This window comes from Hylobates moloch, unplaced genomic scaffold (assembly GCF_009828535.3).
Source record: "Hylobates moloch isolate HMO894 unplaced genomic scaffold, HMol_V3 SCAFFOLD_4, whole genome shotgun sequence".
Taxonomy (NCBI): Eukaryota; Metazoa; Chordata; class Mammalia; order Primates; family Hylobatidae; genus Hylobates; species Hylobates moloch.
In genome coordinates, this window is record NW_026652279.1 from 48,240,161 (window position 1) to 48,267,323 (window position 27,163).

The window sequence follows — 27,163 nt, forward strand, 5'->3', positions numbered from 1 at the left end:
ATTCCTCTACAGGAATGGAACACTCTTTTTAAAAAAGAAGTTTTTTGCTTTTATTATTATTTTTAATTGACATGTAAAAATTGCATGTATTTCTGGGGATAGTGTGATATTTTGATACATGTACGGAATGTGTAATGACCAAAACAGGGTAATTAGCATAACCATTGCCTCAAACATGTATCATATCTTTGTGTTGGGAACATTCAAAATCAGCTCTTCTAGCTATTTGTGAAGTTGGTTTTTATGTGTGTGTGAAATAAAAAAGACTGATTATATCATCTGGCAGATCCATGATATGCTTGATATTTTCCTTTTCAAATAAGCAGAAAGCATAGTGAGGCCCCATTTCAAATAGCTCATTAGATGTGCTTTTGAATCATTAGTGCACCATCTTGGTGTGTTGACATGACATTTCTGTTAACTCCAAAGTTAAACAATGTAGGAAGAGCTGGTTAACATACTCTGGGGTACCGCATGGCAACATGTGGTAACATGAAAACTGTATGGTTATTTCTATTTGAAAAGAAGAAAGAAATGCTGGTATCTTCCAGCAACAAATAGGTTTCAAGGTATCACAAGTATCTTCAAGACCAAGTCTCTTAGTCTTTTAGATTCAAGTCCACAGAGAGAAAGAAATGACATAGAAGATACTTCAACTAACAAGTTGAAACCAAAAGTAAGAAAAGAAGAAAGGCTGAAAATTTCTATGCATTGTATCAGATGCTTAAAATATCTCAGAAGGGACCATCACATCAGTAAAACAGTAAAACAAAACGACAACCAAAAAGCCAAACTCAACATGATAGCAATCTTACTGACATGGTACTCAGCAGGAATGCCAGCAAGGGAAAAAAGGGAACTGAAATATAAGTTCAGCACATGTGGCAGGAATGGATGGAAACAAAACAAAATCACTTTCAAGAAGTGAAGAACCCTATGGGAATCTTCTAAAAAGGAAGAAAAAAAGTAGTTTTAAAGCAACAGTAAAATTTTCATTTGCTTCTTTTTATGAGACAAAGAGTTAGAAATGTTCTTTTTGGCAAGAAGCTTATTCTACTTGTCTATAGTTAAGAAAAAAATTACAGGCTGACACATGGTGGAAAAATATCAGAACAATGACTCTTAATGCTTCAATAAAGGTTAAAAATGCAATCCTCTCATCTTATCAGTGGGGAAAATAAATCTCAGGGGGAGAACAGGATTTGCTGAAGGTCCTCAGGTAAAGGGATAAAAACACATGTCTCCTGGTACTCCACCCCGTGCTCTTCCTCAGTACTGCTCTGCCTCTTAGTTGTTTGTTTTCCTTGCCTACGTAAAAGTAAAATGTGTTTACTGTGAAATATTTGGAAAATACATAAAAATTCAGAGGAGAGCATTAAAATCTCCTGCAATCTTACTACCCAGAAATAGTGCAAAGTTTGTCATATTTCAGAAACCACTAATGAAAACTTATACTATAAAAAATGTCTTGAGAATTCAACAGTTCATGACTTGAGTAAAATTGTGGTCCTAAAATCAGGCACTCAGGAGTCCTTGCCTTACATATCACTGATATAATTTGTTTCGCTATTCGGGCTTTCAGTTTCTCATGAAAAAGAAATTATGTACTTATCAAATTTAAAACTGAGAATTAGTAAACTTATTAAACGGTCTAGGGACAGATCCGCATGTGACCCAACAGATAATCTGGATGATGGAACAGACAAGATGACGGGATGACAACCGATCATGTCATCTTTCCTTGTGATTCCTTAAAAGCAATTGAAATATCATTTTGCTAGTGATGGGGAGAGGAGAGAGGAAACCTACTTTTTGTGTTAGAGTGAGAGAGAGATTCTTAATATATACCCACAATATAAAATACTGAGAATGATAGGTTGTTTATAACAAGATTTTAATGTAAATGAAAGCAATAATTGGATCAAATAAGAATCTATATGCCCATGCTGATATAAATAAAATAAGTAAAAAATAAATGAGAGAAGAAAAATCTCTTTCTTACAGTAGAATATTAACTGATAAATGTAGAAGGAACAATGAATTTAAAGATCACTAGTTGGAAACCATCATAGTAATACCTAATTCAGGCAAGAATAATCAGTGGATGCTAAAAATAGTTGTTGAAAGTTTGGTGAGGCACAGGATATTTACATGGTATCAAGTATTACTTCACAAATGACTTTTTTTTTTTTTTTTTTCACAGAGTCTCTCACTCTGTCGCCCAGGCTGGAGTGCAATGGCGCGATATCAGCTCACTGCAAACTCCGCCTCCTGGGTTCAAGCAGTTCTCCTGCCTCAGCCTCCTGAGTAGCTGGGATTACAGGTGCATGCCACCATGCCCGGCTAATGTTTGTATTTTTAGTAGAGACGGGGTTTTGCCATGTTGGTCAGGCTGGTCTCAAACTCCTCACCTCAGGTGTATCTGCCCGCCTTGGCCTCCCAAAATGCTGGGACTACAGGCTTGAGCCACCGCACCTGGCCCACAAATGACTTTTTAATTACCAAAGGGAAATAGTAACTTTACAGTGGAGAAATCTGAGAGAAATCATTTTAATTAAGTAACCAGGGTTAACCATACTAGTAATAGGGAAACACAATATCATGTGCTCCTGACACGATGCACTAAGGATGCAATGCCAGTTCTGTGTGTTATATCAAAAATGTATAGCCTGGATCTAATAATGAAGACACATCAGAGAAATCTGAATTGTGAGACATTCTACAAAAACTGGCTATACTCTTCAAAAATGTTGAACTCCTGAAAGACAAAGAAAGAACAAAGAAACGTTCCAGATTAAGGTAAAGACTCATGGTAATTGTCCTGGCGTGGTGGCTCACAACTGTAATTCCAGCATTTTGGGAGGCCTAGCTGGGTGGATCACGAGGTCAGGAGATCGAGACCATCCTGGCCAATATGGTGAAACCTCGGTCTCTACTAAAGTACAAAAAATTAGCCGGGCGTGGTGGTGCGTGCCTGTAGTCCCAGCTACTTGGGAGTTTGAGGCAGGAGACTAGCTTGAACCTGGGAGACGCAGATTGCAGTGAGCCGAGATCATGCCACTGCCCTCCACCCTGGCGACAGAAGGAGACTCCATCTTAAAAAAAAAAAAAAAAAAGACTCATGATAATTAAATGCAATGTGTGTTCTTGCATTGGATTCTGGACTAAAAGGGGAAAATTAAAAAAACAAAACAAAACAAAAAAAAACAACCTTTTTTTATTAAAAGACATTATTGGAAAATTGGTGAAATTTGACTAAGATATAAAATAGTAGCAGTTTACACATGTTAATTTTGTGATTTGGATAACTGTTTAATGGCTATATAAGAAAAAGCCATTATTCAAAAGAAATATACACTGAAGTATTTGGGACAAAAGAAAGAGCAGCATGTCTGCAACTTACTCTCAACTGTTTCAGGAAAAAATAATTTGCTTATAGGGAGAGTGAATAATAAAGGAAATTTGACAAAATGTTAATGATTGGGAAACATGAGAGAAAGGCATATTGGTGTTCTTTATACTGTTCTCACTTTCTTGTAAGTTTGAAGTTATTTCAAAATTTAAAGTTACAGAAAAAGAAGCAATAAATAGAGAATTCTGTGAAGATAGTGTCAACAGCAGCATAGATTTTTTAATCTTTCTGAATATCCCCTGTGAAAACAGAGCAACTGGGATACAGAACCAACATTCTGGGGAGAACATCCAAAAAAAAAAGCCAAGTTAGTGGCTCCCACCCACTAACCCCAAAACATGAGTGGGTGGGAGCAAGTTATCAACAGCTTCAACACCTCCACAGTAGTGGCAATTGTGTGGGTAGAAGCAGAGGAAAGGCATAGAGCTCTGATGGCTCTGAGAATCAGAGAACCCCAAACTCCTTCAAAAGTGCTCAGTGAGAAGACTGCAGGGCCAATCTGAGAATGGCAATTAAAACTGAGGAGGGTTTTGTAGGCTCCAATTTTTGGGTAAGTGTAAGGATGCTTCAGGAAGTACAGAACATTCTGGAACAGTGTTGACCTCATGAATTCTCAAAACTAACTAATTGGGCTGGGTGTGGTGGCTCACACCTATAATCCCAGCACTTTGGGAGGTTGAGGCAGATGGATCACCTGAGTTCAGGAGTTAGAGACTAACCTGGCCAAAATGGTGAAACCCTGTCTCTCCTAAAAATACAAAAATTAGCTGGGCGTGGTGGTGCATGCCTGTAATTCCAGCTATTTGGGAGGCTGAGGCAGGAGAATCGCTTGAACCTGGGAGGTCGAATTGCAGTGAGCCAAGATCGTGCCACTGCACTCCGGCCTGGGTGACAGAGCGAGACTCCATCTGAAAAACAAACAAACAAACAAACACACAATCAAGCAAAAACTAATTAAAACTCTCTTCCTAGAAAAAGCCCTGCCTGAGGAAAAGCTATGGGAGTGCAATCCATATTGAGAAGGATGGAGAATATAAGGGCAAAAGGAAGAGAAAATCTCCATAAAATGAAAGAAGGAAGCTATGGATGCAGATCTCAGAAAGAAAATCATGTTTTGATCACTTCGCAAACACAACAGAAGAAAGCTAGGAAAGCTACCCAGATCGTCCCTTCCCTTCTAAAGGTAAGAAATACTAATCTAATGTAAACACTTGAGCAATAGACAAGGATTGCAGTTATGTTCCATACAAAGTCACTGTAAGTAAAAAAAAATAAGAAGCAAAAAACATTATTTCAAATGGTGAACAAGCCATGTCTATAAAACATTAAGAATATAATAAATACCGTGATAACGTCTTAAGGAAAATAGAAGATGAAAAGGAAAAATCTTTAAATTCAGAAAGCATATTTAAAAAGATATAAAGTAATTCTGGAAAAATAGTTATAGAAAACCCCAAAGAAGGGCCAATGTAAGTAAATAGAGAATCCCTAAATAAGATAATCAAGCATTGGAACAAACTAATAGTAAAAACTCTGAGAAAAATTTTCAGACATAAAAAATTATTGAAGCTACATATTCAAAAGTTACATCACATACCTGGGAAAAATTGACCTACTAATGCCAAGTGTGGTGGCTTACACCTGTAATCCCAAGACTTTGGGAGTGGATCTCAGGCAGGTGGATCTCCTGAGGTCAGGAGTTTGAGACCAGCCTGGCCCACATGGTGAAAATCTGTCTGTACTAAAATACAAAAATTAGCTGGGCGTGGTGGCATGCACCTGTAATCCCAGCTGCTGGGGAGGCTAAGGCAACTGAATCGCTTGAACCTGGGAGGCAGAGCTTGCAGTGAGTCAAGATCGTGCCATTGCACTCCAACCTGGGTGACAGAACAAGACTCCGTAAAAAAAAAAAAAAAAAAAAAAAAAAAGAAAGAAAGAAAGAAAAAGAAAGAAAAAAAAAGAAAAAAAGAAAAATTGACCTACTAGATAAAGTCTGGTAAAACTACTGGATTTTAAAGAAAAAAGCCTTTCAGGAATCTTTCAGGAATCCAGGTAGTAAAGTTACTTATAAGGGAAGGAAAACCATTTTATCTTCACCTTTGCCAGAAGACGAAGGAGTAACATATTGAAAACGCAGAGAAAAAAAATGTGAGACAAGGATTTTATATCCAGCTAAACAGAACTTCAAGTACAAAGGCTGCATATAGGCTGTTATAAACATGAAAGTGAGAATATGGTTCTCGTGAGTCCTCCCTGAAGTATCAGATTGGTTCAAAAGTAACTGTGGCTTTTTCTATTACTTTTAATTGTAAAAACTGCAATTACTTTTGCACCAACCCAATATTCCCTGGAGAATAAAATTTAGACAATCGAAATGATTGGATGACATTAACATAAGGACTGGAACTTTAAATATATATATACTGGCTGGGCCCGGAGGCTCACGCCTGTAATAGCACTTTGGAAGACCAAGGTGGGTGGATCACTTGTGCTCAGGAGTTCAAGACCAGCCTGGGCAACACAGTAAGACCCATTCTCTACTAAAAATACAAAAACTAGCTGGGTGTGGTGGTGGGTGCCTATAATCCCAGCTACTCGGGAGGCTGAAGCAGGGGAATTGCTTGAACCCGGGAGGCAGAGGTTGCAGTGAGCAGAGATCACACCATTGCACTCCAGCCTGGGTGACAGAGCGAGATGTCATCAGGCAAGACTCCATCTCAAAATAAGTGTGTGTGGTATTAGAACTAAGACTGAAAGTTGGTTAGAAGGAAGACAATATAGCTCATAATGGCTATATACTCTAACAATGGAAATACAACTTACCAAGAATGGAGGATGAATGGAGAGAATATCTGATAGAATAAGTTCATTACTTTCTTTAAGGGTATTAACTAGGTATTCAGATTTTGGCGTTGAAGAAAGAGAGGGTGAAGGTATCAGCTAATTTCAATATTGCTTATCACCGAGGATGAATAGACAATAGACAAAAATAGGGGAGACTAAGGGCATTATAAAATGTATTAGTACAAAGGAAACCAGTAGAACAAAGACAAAAACTTTGTTTAAAAAACCAATTTTATTTTATAAGTTATAAATTTTTTAATGGTTACTTGTAGAGGAAGAGAGGGAAGGGGGTACAGAAGATAAGGATAGAAGCTTTGAATATCCCATGTTTTGCAGATTTTTGTTTTTAATTTTCAAACAAAATTAAGATGCAATATCCAAAATTCAGAAGTAAAATGAAACAATGAACCTAACAAGTTGATAGCACTAACAGGGTCTATGCAATGTTACCTTAAAGCACAGTAATTTCACTCATCACCCATGATGAAATATAATCTAAGAAAAGGAACTGTATAAATAAATCTTAAATTGTTTCCAGTCATCTTATTGTTGGTAGTAATGTTAGTATTGTTTTCTAAAATGGTTGTGTGTTTATTTGGGGATAAAGCAAATGAGTAACTGCTGTAGTTTGGATGTTTGTCCCCCAAGACTCATGCTGAAATTTGATCCCCAATGTTGAAGGTGGGGACCTAATGAGAGGTGTTGGGTCATGAGGGTAGATCCTTCATGAATATGTTGGTGCCACCTGTTTCCTCGTGGTAATGAGTGAGTTATCACTTTATTAGTTCCAATGAGAGCTGGTTGTTAAAAAGAGCCTGGCACCTCCCCCTCTGTCTCTTGCTTTCTCTCTCACCATGTGATCTCTGTGCAGGTTGGCTCCCCTTCACCTTCTGCCATGAGTGGAAGCAGCCTATGGCTTTCTCCAAGTGGCCATCTTTCAGCCAGCACAATACTGAGCCAAATAACACTTTTTTTTTTTTTGAGACAGAGTTTCACTGTTGTTGTCCAGGCTGGAGTGCAATGGCATGATCTCGGCTCACTGCAACCTCTGCCTCCCGGGTTCAAGTGATTCTCCTGCCTCAGCCTCCTGAGTAGCTGGGATTACAGGCGTAGGCCACCATGTCCGGCTACTTTTTTGTATTTTTAGTAGAGACTGGGGTCTCTACAAAAGGGTTTCACCATTTTGGCCAGGCTAGTCTCGAACTCCTGACCTCAGGTGATCCACCCACCTCGGCCTCCCCAAATAACCTTTTTATTCCTTATAAATTACCCAACCTCAAAGGAATACGAACACACTAAGATAGTAACTAAGTTGATCTAGCTGAGAACTAGGATTTTTGGCATGAATGAAAGAAGATGTGGATGTGACATCTTCCATTAAGGATGAGGTTAAGTAAAAACCCTGTATTTCTGAATTTGAATTGGAAGTAATAGTATAAACTTATGATCTGTTTCTTAGCATGTCCACTGAAAAGGCTTAGAAAAAGGTTACCAATCCATTCTTAATAAGGACCCCTAGTTCCCAGACTGTGGTCTTTAAAAACTCTGTTGCTCCAAGGAATAGCCTTGGGCCTTCCTGCAGAAATGACTGGTTGCAGCCTGGGGAAAGGAATAACTTCATGCAAGAAAGCAAGGAAGCTGTCAAAGAGCACTTGAGTTTTACCAAAAGAATTCAGGAGCCAACATGAATTGCCTTTCGCTGGCCAAAGATGAACAATTTAAACTTAAATAAGGATAATAACTGTAATGGAGTAACATACATCAGATATGTTTAAATGCATAAGCTCATGATTATGCTAAATAAAATCTCATTGATCATCATTATAGGCTAGTTGGAGACCAACTCATTACTTTAAAAATTGGTAAAGGTAAAGAAATAAAGCATTTATTTCATTTTTTCTTTACAAACAGTAGCTTAAGGTAACCAAATAGCCGACAAGGTGAAGTTTCCCGTTATAGAAGTATTCCAGCTCATAAAATGAAAAATAAATAATAGAATTAAAATATCATTATCTTGCTGCTCCTAATGAATTCATGGAACTAGGCAATGGTGATCAATGGTGGCTACCATAAAAAAAAGACACAATCAGAAATTATGTGCTTTCTGGAAGAACTATACCTTACCACCTTTGACGTAGTCTTGCCAAAACATAAACTGGATATATTTCTCCATATCTGAAATGCCTTTCCCCTTTCTTTCTGCCGAGCAAAATACTGCTTACCTATCATAACCTTCTCAACTCTCATTTCCTCCAACAGAGCTATGTTTAGGAGGTATGTTCTCTCTTAAATCTTATAGTACTTGGAGAACTGCTGTTCAATAAAAATAAAATGTGAGCCACATGTGTGTTTGAAAATTTTCTGCTAACTACATTAAAATGGTAAAGAGAAACAGATATAGTTAATTTTATGACTATAGTTAATTTAACACATCAAAAATATTATCATTTAAACACAACATACAAATACTAATGACACATTTTCTATTATTTTAGTTGTATGGTCTTCAATATCTGGTAAGTATTCTATGTTTAGCAGCACATTTCCATTCAGACTAGTCACATTTCAAGTGCTCGATAGCCACTGGACAGCACAGACTTACAGAATCTATCACACGACTTACCACCTGATTATCAAGTCTGCGTTAGGCAGAAGGCAGCTCCTCCATAACATCAGACCCGTAACTGGAGTAATGTTATCTCCTAAACAACCCATGACACACTGATGCCTTGTTTTCAGAGTCTCTGAGAAAAATGTAGGAGGTGATTGCTACAGATTGAATGTTTGTGTCCCCACCAAAATTCACATGTTGAAACTTAATCCCCAATATGATGGATTTGAAAATAGGGCCTTTGGAAAGCAATTGGGTCACAAGAGTGTTCATGGAGGGATTGCTGCCCTTATAAGAAGATGCATGAGGCCAGGCACGGTGGCTTATGCCTGTAATTCCAGCACTTTGGGAGGCTGAGGCGGGCGGATCACCTGAGGCCAGGAGTTTGAGACCAGCCTAGCCAAATGGAGTAACCCTGTCTCTACTAAAAATATAAAAATGAGCCGGGCGTGATAGTGGATACCTGTAATCCCAGCTACTAGGGAGGCTGAGGCACTAGAATCACTTGAACCTAGGAGGCAGAGGTTGCAATGAGCCGAGATCGCGCCACTGCACTCCAGCCTGGGTGACAGAGCCAGACTGTGTCTCAAAAAAAAAAAAGAAGACACGTGAAAGACTATTCTTTTCTCTTTGCTCTCTTGGCCACGTGAGGACAAAGCAAGAAGGAGCTTGTCTACAAACCAGGAAGCAGGGCCTCACCAGACATGAGATTAGCCGATGGTGGTCTGTTGCCAAGGTGGACTGAGACAGTCCAATCATTCAGATAATGTGCTAATGAGATGAGTTTTTCCTCCAACAAGCACTAGTGCAGTTCAGCAAAAGGACGTGGGAGGACAGCAGAGGAGGCTTCTTGGCCTCAGTACATAAAGAGTAAGCATTCCTATACGAGACATGGAGAACTCAGGCCAACATATCAAAGTTTTAAATTCTTCCATGTAATTAGTAATGCATATAGCTAGAAGTTACCACTGGAGTGTCCACATGGGCATTTCATTGTTCTTAAGGACTGGGTAGGCTTTTTGAATCTGGATCCAAGAGACTGGTTTAACTGGTTCTAGGTATACAACTACTGGTTTATATTAATAAAGCTGAGGGTTGTTCCTTGGGCATGGAAAAGTATAATATATGTCATTAAAAGATAAATGCCTCAGTTAATAAATGAGATAAAAGAAATACTTACAGGGAAATATTTCAAATTAAAAAAATCTATGGCAAACTAAATTCTTACGGGAAAACCTCGGAGAAGACAGCCTGTTGCCCAGTGGTTAGATTTTATTTAAGAGTTTCTTATCACCATCTAGCTCAAATAGAAACATCTGATTGTTGCTGCCACCTGTCTCTACAAGGGTATTCTCATTTCCCAGTAAACCTGCATTTGTGCCTTCTGTCCCAGTCAAACATATCCCTGGCAACTTTCCCAACAAGGTAGTTTCCTTCTAGCCTGGCTGAGCCCTGTGGTTATAGAACACCCTGTTCGCACAGTATAGCCCTCTTCCTCTTAAAGAGAGTCTCCAGACAATTCCTTCCAGAGAAATGAAATGAATCATGATCTTGCCTAACTTGCACCTCCAATTATTATTTTCATCATTCTTATTTGAAGCAGTCATTCCATTCTCTCAGTGATTTTTTTAAGGCAACTTCATATTTACATTACCCTATGCCTGGAAGGCATATGAGACTTTTCCTGGTGCTGAGTGCAGCTAACTAGTATGACACAAGCTTGGCTAAATAGTTCTCTGGGACAGTTTGGTATGGGAGATGCAGTGGCTGACAGGAAAGATTAGGAGCAATGGCTCCCACAACAGCTTCCTGTCTTTAAGCCTAAACTTAGCATAGACTTTCTCCTCCAAGACACAGGAAAAATAATGGCAAGCAACAATGGCTTGAAGAAAAAGGAAAACAAAGATTAAAGCTCAAAAACTAGCCATTTATTTTCCTAAACCAGATTCTTTGTTGCACTGAAGAGGGGAGGTGGGCAATGACCCTGCAGGCTAGAAAGACTTACCTTATCAAGACTTTGTTCAGGTTAAAGGGAAACCAGTCATGTCCAAGCTTCTGCTCTAAAGATCGTAGGTCTGGGGTCATACATCTCTATTTAACAGAGCCTCTTAGTGAGTGTGGGATAAGCAGTGATGGCAAAAATTGCACAACATGGGAGAGTAACAAAAATTTAGTGGGTGGGGGTCAGCATTTGAGGAGGTATGAGGGGATAGCCAAGAAGATAGTGACAAACCAGCGCTTGAAAGAGAGCATCGCTATCTTGTAATCCCCCTGGTGGTAAATTGTCGGAACAGTATGGCCTAGGTTTCTGATTTAATCTATCACCTATCTTGTGCTGTGATGTCATTCCTCTATGTTATTCTGAACCTTCAGTAAAATTCTGCTACATCCAACAGCCTTGTGTACCTGCAAGAAGGGGCTGCTGATATCTTATGCAGGACAGAAAGAACCAAGAAGAGAGTAGGAACCGAGAGTAATGGTTTGGACAGACAGATCAAGAAAATGTCTTCTCTGGAGAAAGCAACAGGAATACTGGCTGATAGGAGAGGAGGTTAATTTCCCACAGTAAGTGACTTGAGGGCTCCACTACTGCATTTGCATATTAAAGATTGGTCCCAGAAGGCTGTAAGATTTGGGACATCTGGCTTATATTGAGAATACTGGCACTAAAATAATTGAAATTCTTGTTATCTCCTGTTCCCATGGTTCCCAACTTTGTATTTCTCAGACTAGCAATAGTTTAATAAAAATTCTAGGGACTGCTTGGGTCGTCAACCTTTTACTGTGTCATTCAAAAATATTTTCAAAACTGCTTCATGAATAGAAGAACATGTTAACACACACAGACAAAATAGGGCATAATAGAACAATTTTTAAAATCTGTTTTTATAAAAACCAAATTTGTTTTATAAAAGAAATGTGTTTTTATAAAAACCAAATTTGTTTTATAAAAGAAATGTGTTTTTATAAAAACCAAATTTGTTTTATAAAAGAAATTTGTTTTTATGTTTTTATCTGAAATGATCTCACATTTTCCAAACTATTAAATTGAAGACAGTATACATTTCATTTTATTTAGCCTTAGCTAATAACCCTTTATTCACTTGTTTGTTCATTTTTGGAAAAAACTAAATTTTTTTGTATAAGCCTCCTTTTTCTTTAAAAAAAACATTTTTAAAAAACAGGGTATCACTCTGTCCCCGGTGGGAGTACAGTGGCAAGAGCTCAGCTCACTGCAGCCTCAAATTCCTGGGCTCAAGTAATCCTCCTGCCTCCGCCTCCTAAGTAGCTCGGACTACAGGCGCATGTGCCATCACACCCAGCTAATTTTTTAATTTTTTGTAGAGAGAGAGTCTCATTATGTTGTCCAGGCTGGTCTTGAACTCCTGGTCTCAAGCAATCCTCCCACTTTGTCCTCCAGAGTGCTGGGATCACAGGTGTGAGCCATCGTGCCTGGCTTATAAACCTCTTATGTGCCATTCACTGTGCTAGGTACTGGAGTGCAGAGATGAACATGACTTTGTCCCTGCCCTCAGTATCTCAAGGTTTACTAGGGAAGTTAACCAGGTGATCTCAAGTGCAAAACTCACACAGTGCAAAGGGAAAATGTAAAGGCAACAATTCATAAGTAGATGCTCTATTTCTATGCAGAACTGCAAGAAATACCAAAGCCTGATGTCAGGATTTACTTAGCACATGTAATTTGAGTTTTCTTACCAATGATTTAGGGGGAAGCTGAGACTTACTCCAGATATCATGGAGTTTTCAGACTTTTTTCTGCTCCCAGCCAATCACAGGACTAGGAACATGCCTCATGTGCAACATGTCAGCCAGTTGATGAGTCCTCTCACGCTAGATAGAAAGAGGTTGGGTATGTGGGGTTTGGGAAACAAAAACTGCAGCCTCTCCCTTGTCTACCATGAAATGGCTCTGCATACAGCCACTCTGCTCACTACAGAACATATAACCTGAAGGTTACTGGAGGACAGAGCAGGGTGAGGGCTGTGCTGCCATGGTAACAGTGCCATAGGATTTGGTGCCACACTGGAGATGGGGCACTCAGGGCAGTTTCTGGCTACACACAGCTGGAAGATGTCTGGGAGCAGTGTTAGGCACATTGGTCCCCCCTGCTCAATACAAACCACCCTCACTTTAGGAAGTGATGAGGTTTTCTATTTCTGATCTGGAGTGAGAATCAGAGGGAGGCATATCACGGTATCCCAATCATCTAGTTCTGGAATTTCCCTAGAGGGTAGGGGATGCTGGTATAGTAAGGGATACATAAACACATGTATATGGGAAGAAGATCCAGAGGTTGGTACACTGGGGAGTCTCGATCTCTGTCTCTCTCTCTCTTTCTCTCTCTTTCTCTCTTTCTCTCTCTCTCTCCCTCTCTCTCCCCCCCAGTGCTCCAGAGGTACCACACTAGAGGAAAGAAATGAACTATATGCATCTTCTTACGTTATATAATCGGAGTATATATGTCAAAGGGATAGTCACTGGAACATTTTTCCCTCCTTATCTTCCCTCGACTCTTGTCAAAAATAGGTCTAGAACTTTCACATAATTATCCATCCTTACTTAAAATCAAAACCTGGATGGATCAGCTGTTGGCTGCAGTTCTCACGTCTTTGCTCGGGTCTTCTGGCGTCTCTGAAGCACAACGTGTGACAATGGTACAAAAACGCAGGAAGTGACTGTTGAATGCACAGAGGTTCTGCAGCTTCCGTCCATTTTCACACAATTTCCATTTTAGATTCTGAGCAGTTCTCCCTCCCCATGCGCTATGAAATAGAAGAGCCTGGCTGAATCAGCCACTTGAAATTAGGTTTCTTCCCTGCAGGGGATTAGGAACCGAGGTGCGGTCCTTCTGCGCACTCCACACCACACCCTGCAACCCTAGAAATCAGGACTTTCCTGGAGAAAGGCCCAGCAGGGACCCAGGACCCGCAGACGGTGCGGGAAACTGGTGCCTCTGCAAAGCCCAGAAATGCCCGTGACCAGGCCAGGGGAGGCGCGAGGCGAAGCAGAGTTGTCCCCGAGGCGTGTTGCGGCAGCTCGGGCAGGGCAGTTCTTCGGAGGAGAAAGGGAACGAACGTCCCCTGGTCCCCTAAGTCTCCCAAGGTCAATTCCCAGGGGACTCCAAAGCAGCGACGGGGCTCTGAGATCTGGCAAGTTCTAGGAGTCGAGCGAGGGGAGCGAGTGTCTTACCTGGTCGGGCTGGCTGGTGTAGTTGAAAGAGTAGATGTTCTCGGTGCTGAGGTTCACCACCCCGCTGTAGACATGATCGAAATCGGCGCCCCTGGCAGCGTCGAAGGGGTCGCGGCGCGGTGCCGGGGGCTGCCTGGGGGATTTCGCCGGGTGCCCGGGCGACTCCGCCAGCAGGAGCCAGGGCAGCGCGCAGAGCAGCGCGAGCCGCAGGCAGCCGCGCATGGTGGGCACTGCGCCCGGGCTCGGAAGCGGAGCCACCCTGGGGAGGGGGCGAGCGCAGAGAGGGTCCTTCCAAAGCCCGGTGCAGGGCCAGGCGTCCGCTTCAGAGCCGAGCGGGCGATGCCTGGCGAACCCAGCCGGCCAGGGCTGGCAGCGTGCTGACGAAGGGCCGATCAAATATTGATGCTGCCTCCTGGGGTCTCCACGGGAGGTCACGGGTGGAGAGTAGGGGGGACTGGAGAAGTGGAGATGTGGGGCTGCTGATTTTCCTTCGGCTTCCAAGTCCCCCCTTTCTCATCGCCGAGAATCCCCCCACTTACCCAGCCAGAATTTAGACCGATCTCTTCTCCCTCAACCTCAGCAACAACAATAATAAAAAGGCATTGGAGTCATTAAAAAGAAATATCCGCTAGTCTGGAAAAGTCAACCTGACCCCACATCGAGGAGGAAATTCGGTCTGTTTCAAATACGCGTGCACCCTGGCTGCAGGAGAAGAAATAGAAAGCAAAAGAGCCCGTCCCCCAAGAGGGTGCGCGAGTTCGCTTTTCCAGGCTGCTACCTGCAGAGAACTCTTGCCTGTCTGACAATAATTACTCTCTATTCTCCCCTCTCTAATAGAACCTCTCCTGAGACACCTGTTTTATTTCTTTATTACCTCCTACTCTCCATGGAGAGTCTCACGTCATCACGTTCTCTCCCTCACCACATGTGTATGTATGTAAATATGTACAGTTAAAAAAAAAAAGATATGGTAAAGAGAACAATTTCCAGCACTGCCTGAAGTCTGGTCCCGGAAGTTGTCAAAAAACGACTCAGACTAACTAGATTTATGCAGAAGGCATTTCTTTCCACCCCAGCCTCTTTGCTACTTTACCATTGCGATGACTTCTGCCAGATTCCAGGAGAATCCCCAGGGGTGTTTTTTTAAAGGCAGAAACCACAGCCTATTGTAAAAAGGAAATACTTTTCTGATAAAAATTAGGGGATTCGATTTAAAGAGTTAAAGAGGCAGGTAAGGAGCAAGGTGAGAATGGGTCCATCAGAACTTGCAGAACATTGAACAATCACAATTTACGCGTGGAAGAGAACTCACTGTTTTATTTCAGCTTCATTACTTGTGTACTAGAAAAGAATGTAATTGTGTTCAACCTGAAGGACCATTTAAAAAGAAGTCACTAAGAAGGAAAATATCTTGTTCAAAAATTTAAGATTACGGATTAAAATCCTAGTAGTTGCCATCTTTAAAGAAATGGATTTGTTTTTGTTTTTACCTTGTCTAATTCCTTTAATTTCTTAAAACATCAAGAATGAATGCAATACATTTGTTGTAAAGTTTTCTGTGAAACCAGAACTAACAATGCTGATGGAAGATTAAGTTAGTAGACTCTTTATTGGGACAATTTTCAGTTTTAAAGTTTTAAATGTTCTTGGCCAGGTGCAGTGACTCATGCCTGTAATCCCAGCACTTTGGGAGGCTGAGGTGGGAGGCAGGCTAGCTTGAGGCCATGGGTTCATGACAAGTCTGGGCAACATGATGAAACCCCATCTCTACAAAAAATACAAAAATAGCTGGGCGTGGTGGTGCATGCCTGTAGTCCTAGCTACTTGGGAGGTTGAGTTGGGAGGATTGCTTGAGTCCGGGAGGTCGAGGCTGCAATGAGCCGTGATCACCCCACTGCACCCCAGCTTGGATGACAGAGCAGGACTCTATCTCAAAAGGAAGGAAGGAAGGAAGGAAGGAAGGAAGGAAATTTCTTGAAAATTTATGGGTATATGGGCAAAAATACTAATTCAAAGGAGAGTCTGGGGGTAAAACTTCAAATAGAACTCATTGTTTTTGAGGAGCATAACAAAATAATTTCATCCAGAATTTGAATGACTTTAAACTGCTGTATTCAAAATATCTATGCCTCTTTTCAAAGTTCAACAACATTTCATATACTTGAAATCTGTGAAGGTCCTGGAGGTTAGCTGGTGTGATCAGTTCAAGGAGTCTCTAGGATTATGGAGTTCTATTATGGAGTTCTTTTTAAACACTATAAGAGATGAGGAACTGGTTCTTTCACAAGTCAATACCTTCTTTTGGGGGCAAGTGTCTCATTATCAGAAAGATATTTTATATTCTTAGTTGAAATCTGCCTCTCTTCCACTCACTTGTGCTAGTTCTGCCCTCTGGAGTCATAGGAATAAACCTAATACTTTTTCCACATGACAGACTTGTAGGTATTCGAATGGTGCTATGACCCTTCCTTCAAGATTTTATCTCAACTTTAAGCAACTAAATTGGAAGCAAATGGAACAGATCCTTCATCATAGCATGAAACCCAAAATATTTATTTTAAAGCCATTTGTGTGGATTATCTATACCTAACAATTTGAGTTATATATTACAAGTCACTCTGTAATATTATCTAATCCTTATTCTAGCCAAAAGTCATTCAGTGACCTCAAGTAATTAACCTCTCAGGATCACAAGGTTGTTGTAAGGATAAAAGGGGGAATGATGTATTTGAAAGTACATTAAAAAAAGTTTAAAGTGTTGAATGAACAAATACTGTTATGATGTGACTGTTAGTTCAATAGCTAAAAAATAAAATATGGTCCATTGGGTAGGTGGTTTTTTTCTTTATTTTTAAAATGAATTTTATTTAAAATTTTTGTGGGTACTTAGTAGGTATATATATGTATGAAGTATATGAGATATTTTGATACAGGCATGCAATGCATAATAATCACATCATGGAAAATGAGATATCCATCACCTCAAGCATTTATCCATAATGTTACAAACAATCCAATTATACTCTTTTAGTGATTTTTAAATCTACAATTAAATTATTATTGACTATAGCCTGTTGTGCAAATACTATACCTTATTCATTCCATTTTTTGGTATCCATTAACCATCCCCACTTCCCTCCCCCAACTCTCACACTACCCTTCCCAGCCTCTGGTAACCATCCTTCTACTCTCTTTCTCCATGAGTTCAATTGTTTTGATTTTAAAGGCAGTTTTTAAAATATCTACAATGTGAGGATTCTACTGTGAGAGACTAAATATGCAAGTGGGCAATGGCCAGACCATAAATAGCAATACAACTAACTCTGACCCACAGTTTCTGCAGCAATCAGCTCAGGAAACCAAACCACAACTTTAGCAGCAACCAGTCCAAGAAGTCAAACTACAACTGCTGCAGCAAATGGCCCAAAAGAATTAGGGCTTGGTCAATGAGACAATTTCCCCAATTTTTGCCCCTGCTTCCAGCTTAGGATCAATCAGAGAAAGTCAAATATGCTTCCCAAACCACAAAATGCCCTGCTCCTACTTAGCCTGTCTCCAGCTTCCCACAGCAAGATCCAGTCAGAGCATACCTGAAACCTTCCCTTTTTATCATTATGAAGTTTTCTCACTCCTCTGCCTGCCTTTGAGTCTCTACCAAGCAGAAGTGATGGTGGCAAACTCCCTTGTTAGAGCAAGCTCTGAATAATTAGCCTCTGCTTGTTTTCATTTGTGTGAGCTTCACTTGTTTCTGTAGTTTTCTTGAAGTTTCCACAGAGATACTGTCTGCACTGCATGTCACCATGGATTCCAGTTCTCTGCCAGGTGCGGTACCCACCAAGGCTTCTTGTGCCTCACTGCACACAGTTGGGTCTGCATTGACACATTGGGTCAGCACTGGTTCTGAACTCTGCTCTTTGATTTTGAGTTCTTTGGCTATCTAGTCTCACTTTGGTACCCAGGATTTGTTATCATTTCCCATTTGATTGGCATCTTTGGTGGAATCAGGCTATTCCTTTTCATCCCTGTTTTCTCTCTTTTCTGCTTCTGTTTTGCATTGTGTTGTCTGGAACTGTTGTCATAGAGTAGAACACAGGCATAGGCCCTATAAGCCTTTAATTTGAGCTGGCCTCCTAGACCAATGTAGTTTTCATTTGACTGGCATTCATTTGGACAAACTTTGCTGTGGGTTGCCAATAAAACTAGATAAGATTATCCTCTCATCTAGATTTTTGTTCTGAGAATTTGGTTTTGATCCAAAGAGAGCATTCTCTCTGGTGTTACACTTGCCTGGGGAGACACATTGTCAGGTGTGCATTTAGAGGCAGCTCATCCTCAAGGTTGGGGGCTCAAGAGGCAAAGTACACAAGCTTCACTTTTAACTGTTGCCAGATCTTGTGGGATCATTTAAGTCAGATTTTTCCACTCCTACAGGAAAAACTCCTTTTTCTTATATGTACACTTATTACAATTCTAATTCTAGCGCCCACCTCTCTAAATGGCATAATTTCACCAAAGATGATTTGGGCTTTCAATGGCCATGCTGGGAAACACTGGACTTAAACAATTATCTGAGAAGCCCCTTAGAAAAGAAGGAGAAAATGATTTATCAGATGTAATGGATAATTTTAAATTGGTATGCAAAAGTCTACAAATGAAACTCAGTTCTAAAATTGCTTCACTATAAGATTCTTTGGTTAAAGCGAATGAGCAATCTGATGACTTAAACAACAACAAAGTAGAATTATTTCCTTGGTAAATTCTACTCTTTCTTGGTTTCCAGTTATCACTCTACGTTGAGTTTTCCTTCTTCTCCTTTATTTTTCTAATCTTTCTTTTTCTGCAACTCCTTCCTTGCCTTCCTCTCATGCAGACCACCGTCTTCCCCAACAGTTCTCTTAAAACTTAAAATGCCATTTGCTTCTAAGGATACATCCCTTCCATGAGCTAGGCATGTAGGCAACTGTAGAATTTAAACCTTGAACCCAAGATGAATTAAGAGCTATCACTGAAGATTTCCCTAAACCCAAAAAGAAGAGCAAATAGTCGTAGAATAATTTGGAATTTTTTGGGGTGCCTATGACCCAGGAGTACCTGACCTGTATCAATTTGTGCATATGTTGGTTGAAACATTAGATATTGGATAGCAAAGACTGATTGAACGGATGCAGAAAGAGACCTGTATGATTTCTCTCTCTACAATAAATCTGAGAGTCAAAAAATCCCCAAACAAAAGAAAAAACCAGTAAAGTAGATCAAAGTTTCAAAAAAGACATACGTGAAACATTTCCAAAAAAAGTTGATTGGACCTTAATTCAATCATGCGAACAAAGAAACAAACAAGACATGTAACTAAATGAGGTAGTTGGAGTTGGGGGTAGGCTACTAGAAAATACCATGGTTTTTTTTTTTTTTTTTTTTTTTAAGATAGTGTCTCCCACGCAGGCCAGAGTGTAGTGGCATGATTTTGGCTCACTGCAACCTCTGCCTCCTGGGTTCAAGTGATTCTGGTGCCTCCACCTCCAGAGTAGCTGGGATTACAGGTGTGCATCACCATGCCTGGCTAATTTTTGTAGTTTTAGTAGAGACAGCGTTTCACCATGTTGGCCAGACTGGTCTCAAACTCCTGGACTCAAGTGATCCACCCGCCTCAGCCTCCCAAAGTGCTGGGATTACAGGCATGAGCCACCGCGTCCAGCCTAGAAAATATCTTCTGACAACACTAGTCTTTCTACATTAAACCTGCCATCTTTGCTCAACTTCTTCCTTGGACCAAACATAGCACACAAGTGGTAGGTGTTTCAAGTAACCCACACATTTTTTTTTTCCTGTCTCTCTCACTTAACCATAACCTTGGACCCTTGCCTGAAAAATATTCTCTCTTGCTTTGTGATACCACTCCTACAAGTTTAATAGGTAGAGCTATGCTTTGCCTATGGAATTGTAATATTAAATGCATACCAGAGGAAAGATTTCTTGAGGTTTCAGAGGATTCTATTTGCAATCAAGTTGTATCTGGTTTATACATACCTTTGCCTTCTCCACTGTTCTTGTTGTATACTTCAGATGAAGATCTTGATGCCGTACCTGACGCTCTATGGGCTAAAATTTCCACTGACATAGAAAAAGTAATTGGAGCAGAATCTATTAAAATTCAGATACATCCTTCCAAATTGCTACTCAAACTTTCCCAATATCTCTTAAACCCAGGAGCAAAGGAAGCCTCAAACTTATAACTGAAGGCATTATATTCAAAGGCCTTTTTATAACCTGCACTACCCCTTGTAATATTCCTGCCCTGCCAGTAAAGAAACCAAATGGACAGGGATATTGACTTGTTCAAGATCTCAGAGACACAAATAAAATTGTTATCCTTACTTTTCCTTAGTGCCCAACCCAAATACTATCTTGTCATCATTTCCTCCCCAAACCATTTGCTTCAGTGTAGTGGATAATTGCTCTGCCTTTTCACTGTTTAATTACACCAGAACAGTCAATACCTTTGTCTTCATCTGAGAGGACAACACTATATACATGAACAGTTAGGTGCCAGGGGTTTACTGAAATCCATTCCTATTTTTCCTATGCCCTTAATTCAGAACTAAAAGATCCAAATTTCTCTTGTGATTCAGTTCTGATATAATATGTAGATGATCTCCTACTTGTTTAGAGAAGCTGGTAAAAAGATTCCTCTCACTTGCTCTCAGCCTTAGCAGAAAAGGGACATAAAGTTTTAAAATACAGAGTTTTGCCAAAACATAGTTCATTTAGGGCAGGAGGAGAACATTCTCTCCTAACAGGCTAAATACTATCCAGACTTATCCTAGACCCCCAGAAAATTATAGTTGAAATGATTTCTAGGTTCAATGGGATATTGTTGTTAATGGGTGCCAAATTTTACTGAGATTGTGACACCTCTTTATGAAATGGCTAAGTCCTCAGTAAGAGTCCCTCTCTTCTGGGAGCCCAAGTATTGAAAAACCTCCTATAATCTGAAGACAGCTCTCCAACATCCTCCTTCTGTAGGCATCCCTAACTAAAACTTTTGTCTATTTGTGCATGAGTGTTCTGGACAATTCTCAGTATTTCAATTCAACTTCATAGGAATTATTGAAAACCCATCACTTACTATAGCCTCACCCTCAATCCAGTTGCAAATCCAAGATTGTGTTAGGATATTACTGCCACTACAAAACTGGTCAAATCTGCTGAATTAGTTCTAGGCTTCCTGCTTGACCTGATGTTTCCTCATGCAGTACAGACTTTACCACCCATTGAGGCACAATTAACCTCCTAAGAGGTCCAGCTGCACTCTCCATCTCACATTACTATTCACTGCTGCAGCACGCTGAATCCTGCCATCCTCCTGAACTTACCAAAAGAAGGGGAACCTCATGAATGTCTTACCTTAGTTAGAGAACTTTAAATACTTTGCTCAGATGTATTAGTAACTCTCATTGAAAATCCTGACCTTGGCTGGGTGCGGTGGCTCACACCTGCAATCCCAGCACTTTGGGAAGCTGAGGGGGGCAGATTACCTGAGTCAGGAGTTCGAGACCAGACTGGCCAATGTGCCGAAACCCCGTCTCTACTAAAAATACAACAAAAAAGAAATTAGCCAGGCATGGTGGCGGGTGCCTGTAATCCCAGCTACTCAGAAGGCTGAGGCAGGAGAATTGCTTGAACCCAGGAGATGGAGGTTGCAGTGAGCCAAGACTGGGACCTTGCACCAGCCTGGGCAACAAGAGTGAAACTCCATCTCAAAAAAAAAAAAATCCTGACCTTATGTTATTTGTTGATGAATCATACCTCTGATAATCCTTGGAACTCAAGATGGCCATTTGGTGGCCCCAAGTGATTTCAAATGAGTACTAGCTGAATTTCTCCATGAAACTTCTCATTATGGTAAAGACAAATTGATTACTATCTTAAATCAATATTGGTGAGAAAATTTTAAAAAGACAGCTGAGATTGTTTTGGGGTCATGTGTTACTTGTGAACAACATAATCCTGGAAAAATTATAAAGGTGAGGCATGGCCAAGAACCAAAGCCTCAAAGACCCTTTGAACACTTTCAGATGGGATTTGTCTATTTTCAGAATGGGTTGAATAATTTCCTTGCTGAAAATCTCCAGCCCTTTCAGTCTCTAAAAATCTGCTTGATTTTATGTTTCCAACTGGGGTATACAAACTTTTATGTCAACTGACTGAGGCATACAATTTATAGGAACCATTATAAAAGAACTTAATAAGGTGTTACCCCTTCTCAAAAACTATACTGCCTTTACCACCCACAAACTTCTGTAAAGGTTGAAAGAACCAATGGCATCCTTAAATTCAAATTAACAAAACTTCCATAAATCCTTGCACTTCCCTGCTAAAGGTAGTCACCCGAGCTCTTTCGGCCATATAATCCATTATTTTGGGGTCATATTGACTGTGAACTGCTACCAGGAAGACCCATGCATTTAGAAATTTCATCCTGATACTAGATCCTTCCATGCTGCATCCAGATACGGGAAAATATTGCAAGGGACTCAGGCACTATACCCAGTCCTATCACCAACAAGTTAAGGCCACCTTGCTACAACATCTTCTTACATTGGCTCTTCAGGAGCATCCATCAGGAAATTTCATCTGCTGAAACAGACATCGGATAAAAAACTGCTCTTGAACCTCAATGGAAGGCACCTTATCAGGTACTGTTAACAACAAATACAGCAGTGAAACTCCAGCAGGCCAATCCTCAACTTTATGTTTCACCACTAAAGAAACAAGCCAGAATTCCACTTTTGGAAGACTAGTCCACAGGACACCTCATGCTGAGAATTCTCAGAGATCCTCAAAAGCAGCCTATCTTTGGCAATAGATATTTGACCCAAGACCTTTCAAACAAGCAGATGTCCTCTTAATGGACAGCTTCTACCTGACACATTGGACCAAGACCCCTGTCTAATTCCTCTTTTGTGTTTGACCTGCTTATTGATAATCATTCTTCTCATTAACTATAGACCACTGGTTATTTTCTACCATAACAGTCCCTTTTTTCTTTTTGTACCTTCTTTGTTGTCAGGTCAGAACACACTTATTCTAACGCAATTCTCAGATTATCTGAAACAGTAGCCACTGCCATCAATCTTAATCACTGTTGGATATGTTATCCATCATTGGATCCCCAAGATAAAAATGTGTGGGTGATTCCAGTCTCATCAAATGAGACCACAGGAACTTATAGCCAATGGCAGTTTCACTTGCACCTACTGGAAAAATTAACCTGTGACCTTGCTAGTTTCTTTTCACCCAGAAAAAAAATGAAGTATTAAAATCGGTTTGTCAGATCCCAGGTAATTCTAAATTTGAATTCAACAACCTTTGAAGGTTGATGAGCCAAATACCTGTCACCTGAAAAAGACTAATAGATATCCAAATATGTAACCCAGCAAATGTAAGGCCTTGGTTCTGACTTCATGTTATGAACATCTTTCTCTTGCATTTCCATGTGTGTCTAAGGCTATTACTTCCTTTGCGGCCAGGACACATGGTCCTCTTTACCTCAGAGTAACACTTCACACACTTTAATAATAGTATTCCAAGACTTCTCTGTATACAGAGATTCTAATTCTATAAACCACCCAGGATGAAAATTTTGACTCAGGTGCAAACTCCAAAAGGGGGCCACCTTGATTATTCAAGTACTCTACCTGAAGGAATTACTGACTCATTGTCTATATGAACAATCAGAGCTGTTTTCTCAGTGTTGCAAATCATACAAATAGAAAGAGACTGTAAGAAACTTATCATTAACTCTGGCAGAAGTTATTAGTGATACCACCTCAGCCCTGGAGGAAATACAGACCAATGTCAATTCATTGGCTTGAGCAGTGATGGACAATTTCATTGTTCTTGATTTCTTGTTTGCTAGTCATAGTGGTGTCTGTGCCATTGTTTTATATACTTCTTGCTATGTGAAACAGACAAGGTAAGACAGGCTAAACAACATCTGAACAAAAGAGCTAATTGGCTCCCTAAGATTGATCCTCATGGCCTTCAGGACTTATTCTCTTGGCCTGGGTTAGGCAACTGGCTTTCCTGTTTTTGAAGCATCTTACGGGGACTGTTAATTATTGTTGCTTACGTCAATAGTCATTAAAATGTAGGTTCTTTGCATTCTATCTGAAGTTCTATATGTTTCTGTGCAGTTGCTCTTTCATCAGCTGGTCATGATGATGACACAACAAAAAGGTCAAGAAGATCTTGCAATATGGTTGACTATAGAGATAATTGGAGAGTCCCCAAGTGGTAAAGATATGGATGGATATTTAGCCTTCTCTGAATTGGTCAAGCTCTTGGAAGTGCGAGAATGACCAAAAGAAACGGCTGAGGCTGGGTGCAGTGGCTCACACCTGTAATCCCAGCACTTTGGGAGGCCGAGGCGGGCGGATCACCTGAGGTCAGGCATACAGGACCAGCATGGCCAAGATGGTGAAACCCTGTCTCTACTAAAAATACAAAAATTAGACTGGCATAGTGATGTATGCCTGTAGTCCCAGCTCCTTGGGAGGCAGAAGAATCGCTTGAACCCAGGAGGCAGAGGTTGCAGTAAGCAGAGATCATGCCATTGCACTCCAGCCTTGGCAACAGAGTGAAACTCCATTTAAAAAAAAAAAAAAAAAAAGAGAAAGGGCTGAGAGACTGAATATTCAAAGGACAATCAAAGAACAGTTGGACAAACCTCTGCAGCAGTTAGCCCAGAATGGTCAGGACTTGGTCATGACTGCCAGCTTCTCTACTTTTTTTTTTTTTTTTACCCCCCAGAGCCAACCAGAGATTCATATGACTTATATCCCAGTTTAGGCATCTTAACTTATAGTGGTACCCAAGATGGGTTTTCCCAATATTAAAGAAAACCCAACAATATAGTAGAGCTACACACACACACACACACACACACACACGCACACACAGAGGAAATAAATGAAGATCACTCAAATGAGAATAAACAAAGGCCATTTATTCAGAGCCTGATATACATAGTAAAGGATTTAGCATTTGGCAGAGACTCAAAGACAGGCAAGGGAGTGGAAAAGGTTTACAGTGAAATAAAGGGCAACTTTCAGGAATGCTCTGATTAAAGGTATGGGGAATCTGGATGTGGATTACCTAGTAGCAGGACATCTTATTCTTTGGGGAGCATATTTGGATCATATTTGGAGCAACAAGAAAAAGCCAAATAAATAGCTTTCTAGAGGTATAACTGACATCCAACTGTATATATTTAAAGCATACCATTTAGTAAGTTTTGACACACACACCCACAAAGTCACACGCAAGTCACCTATGTTATATACACACATACAGCTGTGGAACCATCACTACAGTCAACAAAATAAATATCCATCACCCTCCAAAGTTTTCTCACTCTTTTAAGTCTATCTTTACTGCCCCTCCCTGTTCCTTTTCCATTCCTAAGGAACTGCTCACCTGCCTTCGGTCTACATTAGTTTTCATTTTCTGGAGTTTTATGTAAATGTAACCACACAGTATGTACTCTTTGAAAATGTGGCTTCTTTCACTCAGCATAGTTATTTTGAGATTCATCCATGTTGTTGTGTGTATCAATAGTTTATTAGTTTTTGTTACTGTGTAGTGTTCTATTGTATGGATACACAATAATCTATTCTAATTTTTTTCATTCATCTGTTGATGGATATTTGTTTTCTTACCCCAGTGTTTTGCTATTACAAATAAAGCTGCTATAGATATTCGTGCATAAGACTTTGTAAGAACCTATGTTTTTTTTTTCTCTTTAGTAAAGATCCAGAAGTGGAATGACTGGATCATATGGTAGTGTGTTTTAACTGTATAAGAAACTGCCAAATTATTTTCCCAAGTTGTAAACAATTTTACATTCCCACCAGCAACATATGAGAGCTCCAAGTCCTCCTCATCCTCAATGACACTTGGTATGGTCAGTCTTTTAATTTTTAGCCACGCCAATAGGAGTGTAGTGGTATCTCACTGCAGTGTTAAGTTGTATTTCTCTAATGACTAATGATGTTGAGCGCATTTTCAGGTGCTTGATATCAGCATATCTTCTTTAGTGAGGTGTCTGCCCAAATCTTTTTCCCAGTTTTAAAAAACTGGCTTGTTTTCTTATTATTGAGTTTTGAGAGTTTAAAACACATTTCTGATATGTCTTTTAACCAGATATATACTTTGCAAAGATTTTCTCCCAGTCTGTGGCTTTTTTGATCACTTAGCAGGTGACTTAAAGAGAAGTTTTTAATTTTTATTAAATCCAATTTATGGATTTATTATCTTATGGATTGTGCTTTTGGCATCATGTCTAAAATCTTTACCTAACCCACAGATTTTCTCCAGTGTTTTCTTCTAGGAGTTTATGGTTTTAAATTTTACATTTAGGTCATTGGCATGTTTTTAGTTAATTTTTTGCATATGGTGTAGGATATAGATCCATTATTTTGCATATTTATATACAATTATTTCAGAAATATTTATCAAATGGTCTGTCCTTTCTCCACTGTATTATGCCTGCACCTCTGAGGAGAATCAGTTGTCCATACATGCATGAGTTTATTTCTGGACTCTATCCTGTTTCACTGATATATTTGTGTATTTTTCTATTAATATTATGCTATTTTGATTACCGTAGCTTTATAATAAGTGTTGAAATTAGGTAGTTATAGTAACATAATTTTGCTCTTTTTCAGAGTTGTTTGTCTATTCTAGGTCCTTTGCATTTTCATATGAATTTCAGAATCAACTTATCAATTTCTACAAAAAACCTTTTGGGGTTTTGATTGGGATTACTTCAATATATGAGATCAGTTTGAAGTAAGTGACATCTAACAATATGGAGTCTTCCAACCCATGAATGAGGGATGCCTCTACATATTTAGGTCTTATAAAATATCTCTCAGCAATACTTTGCAGTTTTTAATGTACAGGGCTTTCATATCTTTTGTTAGATTTATATCTAAATATTTAATTTTTTGATGTCATAAAATGCATTTAAGATTTTCTAATAGTTCATTGTTAATATGTGGAATTATACTCAATATATACAT

At 39.8% G+C, this 27,163-nt stretch overlaps 2 protein-coding genes across 3 annotated transcripts in view; one reads left to right on the plus strand and one right to left on the minus strand.

The window, feature by feature from the left end:
* Positions 1 to 14,877, minus strand: part of SIDT1 (SID1 transmembrane family member 1) — a 97,397-nt gene extending 82,520 nt beyond the window's left edge. For both annotated transcript variants that reach the window (XM_058437504.1, XM_032150150.2), the window contains exon 1: positions 14,079 to 14,877. In XM_058437504.1, coding sequence (XP_058293487.1) covers positions 14,079 to 14,300 — 222 coding nt within the window. In that variant the 5' untranslated portion in view covers positions 14,301 to 14,877. The remainder of the gene's footprint in view (positions 1 to 14,078) is intronic.
* The window catches only part of SPICE1 (spindle and centriole associated protein 1), a 102,767-nt gene continuing 79,702 nt past the window's right edge, over positions 4,099 to 27,163 (plus strand). The window contains exon 1 of the mRNA XM_058437501.1: positions 4,099 to 4,595. Coding sequence (XP_058293484.1) covers positions 4,410 to 4,595 — 186 coding nt within the window. The 5' untranslated portion in view covers positions 4,099 to 4,409. The remainder of the gene's footprint in view (positions 4,596 to 27,163) is intronic.